Source organism: Telopea speciosissima, chromosome 1 (assembly GCF_018873765.1).
Source record: "Telopea speciosissima isolate NSW1024214 ecotype Mountain lineage chromosome 1, Tspe_v1, whole genome shotgun sequence".
NCBI lineage: Eukaryota > Viridiplantae > Streptophyta > Magnoliopsida > Proteales > Proteaceae > Telopea > Telopea speciosissima.
In genome coordinates this window covers 860,149-864,190 of record NC_057916.1, presented here as the reverse complement: position 1 = coordinate 864,190, position 4,042 = coordinate 860,149, and the positions used below count along the sequence as shown (strand labels likewise).

General features: G+C 41.3%; 1 protein-coding gene across 1 annotated transcript; it reads right to left on the bottom strand.

Moving 5' to 3' along the window:
* Nucleotides 1-1,603: 1,603 nt before the first annotated feature.
* On the bottom strand, nt 1,604-2,221 carry LOC122665586 (cell wall / vacuolar inhibitor of fructosidase 2). Its single transcript, XM_043861743.1, has one exon. It carries the CDS (start codon nt 2,219-2,221, stop codon nt 1,634-1,636), a length of 588 nt encoding a protein of 195 aa, XP_043717678.1. The 3' UTR covers nt 1,604-1,633.
* Between the last annotated feature and the right edge of the window lie 1,821 nt (nt 2,222-4,042).

Here is a 4,042-nt window from a genome sequence, read left to right as displayed (position 1 = left end):
ATGATTCTCAGTCGCTGAATCTTCAAGTTTGTGACTGCCTATGTTTGTAGAGATAAAAATTGTCTATGTTTATGAGATTGCCAAGTGGCCACTCTCTTAAGCTAAGCTTGCATATTGGTATCCAGATCTTCTACGGTGCACTGTCTATAGCAGTTTGAGCGGTATACAAATAGGGCGTGAGCACAATGATCATCTTACTCTTGTCCAAGCACTTTGCTCTAGTGGGGGATAAGACGAACATTGCACCGCACCTGATTTGTGCACCGCTCAAACTGCTATAGACAGCGCATGCACCGTAGAAGATCACGATCCAGCATATTGAGATTGTACTCGTATCCAGAGGAATCTATTCCTTTTGTACAAAACTTTTTAACTCTTGAAGATGAATAAAATTACATTTGGAAGTTTACACCCCAAAAAAAAGGAAACCATTCACATATTAACCGATATCGATATCGATATCATATCTCGAATGAATCTTTTTGATGTGATAGGTACTTAAAAAAAATAAACGAACGTTATGTAATGCCCGCTCATGTAGTAATAGGGTTTGAAAATTTTGGATCTGATTGCTCAATTCAAGCCGATCTCAATTCCAATAAAAAAAACTAGGGTTCAGGCGATTTTCACCAGTTTCCACTAATATTGGACCAATTCTGGTCTAATCTAATCTAATCTAGATCACGATTCCTGGTTTTTAAACTCTGCGTAGTAGTCAATAAGGCTAAAATTTCTAGATGAGTAGGTATAACAACCAGCACAAAACATTGACTTGTGTACATGCTTTTAGTTCTTAATGCATTTCGTTTAATATAAAAAAAGGAAAATATCTTTCTCCACCTCATATAAAAAGATATCTCCGACCCTTTGTTTTGACGGTGAAAATTATCTCTTCCAATTCTCCAGTCCCTCTAATAAGAGGGGTTGGATCCCACCGGATAAGGGTAGAGTGGTCATTGCACCTCCCTTGTTAGGGGTACTGGGAAATTAGGCCGGGCAGAAAACTCTAGGGGATAAAGATCAAGAGAGATAGACACCGGAATACAAAAGAGAATGGAGCGATCATCTGCACGTACTGGTACGTGAACGTATGTCTAAGAAACATCCACATGTCCTTTTTATTTTCATAAGTATCCCTCCTCAACTTGTAAATGGTAAAAATGGGACATGTGGGTTGCCCCTCACATGCATGTCCGTGCTTGCAGTGGAACTGAACTCGATAAAAATTTGTTTTTCTCCCAAAAAAAAAAAATTTAAGATAGAAAATTTGATATTTGGAATTCTGCTCTCATATACCAAACCCAACATAGGTCGTCTATGGCACACGTAGCGGCTTGTGCTGTGTAGATGGGACCACGTGCACAATGATTACTTTACCCCCCATTCAGACAAGGCGTTTGGATAGGGGTAAGGCAGTTTTTGTCCGCACGGTTCAGTCTGCACTGCTCAGACCGCTACGGGTAACGCACCGTAGAGGATCTGGATCCTACCAAACCATATATTATACTCCATCATCACCCTCATCAATGTAATAACTGCCATTATAACGATTAATTAACAAATTTACAATAAGGGGAAGAAAAAAAAAAAAAAAAAAAAAAAGAAACAAATTAAAGCAACACCCATCGTTTAATTATTCCTGCGCAAGAAGAAGATCGATAATCCCTAGAGCCACATCACAGATATGCTTCAAAGCGTCTTCTCTACGCGCAAGCTCTGCCGGATACGCCAGAGCAGGAGGAGGAGGAGGAGGAGGAGAGCTTAGTGATCTAAAGGCGTTGTGACAAGCGTTGGAGTAGTCGGAGGCAGCAGTGAGATGAATAGACGCATAATCGAAGGAGGCCAAACCCAAGTCCCGCAGAGACGCCTGTAGAGAGTCGTAGGCGTAAGAATACTTGTCGGAGCAGAGCTTGAGGAGTTTCTTAGTGGCCGCATCGTTGGCACTGCTCAACAACTGAGACGACAGGTAGGAGTAGGTGTTTGTAGCGTTCGCCATTCCAATGCCAACTATTATGACGGCCAAGCCCTTGGTGTCGGCTTTGAGGCTGGTGGGATCGGATCTCAGGTACGACACGCAGAGGTCGTAGTATTTGGTGCTCTTGCAGGTCTGTTGGATCAATGTGACGTCCCCCTTCACAAGCTTTAACGTCGTGGGTTTGAGGACTTCTTGGAATGAGATCAAGTACATAATAAAAATGAAAAAAGCAACAACTGAACCCATCTCGATCAGTAGAACGGCAAATTGATCGAAGTAGCTAGCAGCCTAGAGGAGAGAGGATTTGGATTTCCTCCTGACGGCCAGACACAGACCTTGGAAGTTTGAACAACAAATTAAGTTATATGGTGAGGCTTGAGATCTTCTATTGACGAACTATATCTATCTAATTAATTCGCTTCCCATTATAACAACAAAGAAATCCATCTTTGGGGCGAATACTGCCCAACCTTCTCTGTCTGTGATATATCACTTTTTTTTTTGTTTTTTTTTGTATTCCTTGAGTGAGAACTGAGAGAAGGGAAAGGACCCTTTCTGGGACCTTGGTCCTTGGTCGGTAGCTATAGCTGTTACTACCGACCATATCGATGCCTATTAATTATTGGGGTCACGGGTTCCACGTAAAAACGACATGGGTGGACCCTTAATCCATAATCCATCTATATTACATTCATTCAACGACTGGATCTCCCAGGTTTTGGATGCATTGTGTTGTTGTTTTCTATTAATTAGGGTGACGGGGTAGGGTGGCCCTTACATTCGTATAGGGGCCAAATTAGATTGTAAACAAAAGCATCATGGGGGCAAAATTTTCACTTTTCATACGAGACGGGGCGGTCATTTTCCTCCCCCTAATTGTATTTGGGCATAGATAATACACTCCCTTATAGAGAACTTTTCTCCTTTTTATTAATTACCGGATCTTACTACCAAGGAGCATAGGCCATTAGAGGTGACAACCCAAGAGGTCTACCAAGGTGGCATCCCAACTCTAAGAGGAGAGGACGGAAAGGCAAAAGGAGGGGGGAGGTGGAAGAACATGAATCATCATCTGCATGTACGTGAACGTATATCTTAGAGCCAATCACATGATTATTTTGTTTTCATAAATACCCATCCTCCTCTTGTAAATGAAAAAATAGGACAGGTGGTTGCCTCTCACAAGAACGTGCAAAGGAACCGAACTCGAGGGGGAAGGAGGTGGAAATATGGATGTCAAACATCCGATGGGAGAAGAGTCAAACCAACGATCTCTCCCTTTGACTTAAACCAGGACCCCATTGCATCGGCAGCCATCCAGTTTCTATCTACAAAAAGGGGGGGGGGGGGGAAAGAGACCAAAACCTGGTTATGTATGGCGCGTGGCCCTTGCGCCTAGACACAGGACCGCATGAAATGATTGTCACGCCCTCATGAAAAGACGGAAATTCGAGAGAACATAGCGATCATTTCGTGTGATCCTATTTTAAAATCTCATTTTGAATAAGAATAAAGTATATGTGATTGAACCCATTAGATAAGTTTATTTGGTTGATTAAAAAACTGTCACGTGGCATGTTCAATAAAGCCCAAATTCTGCATGTAGACAAGTTAACCCCGAAGTCTCCTACTTGTATGTTGAGTTTTAGGCTTACAGCCTAAACGGAGTTTGTGAAGTTTAAAAAAAAAACAGAAACTTTGAAAATCCAGTACCATAGAAAAATGTACATTAGTGGTCAGAGTATCATCACTTTCATGGTTGAGTTGGAACCTGAAATTTGAAGAATGATACCAAAGTCTTTAAGCGGGTTCACATACATCAACGTCACCGGCCACATTCTTATGAAACGCGTGGTAAACCAGTTATCAGATCGTTAAGGTTAAAGCTTACAGGTGTGAGATTATTATAACATCCATTAGCAGGGAATATTACAAAAATGAAAAATTAATTTGAATGAAGAGTAAAGTGAACAAGTGCCTAGCGCACTTGGTAGCTTGTGATGTATGAAAACCCATTGCTGTCAGTAATTTAATATCTTACCAGATATATATAGGAACTTAAAATAT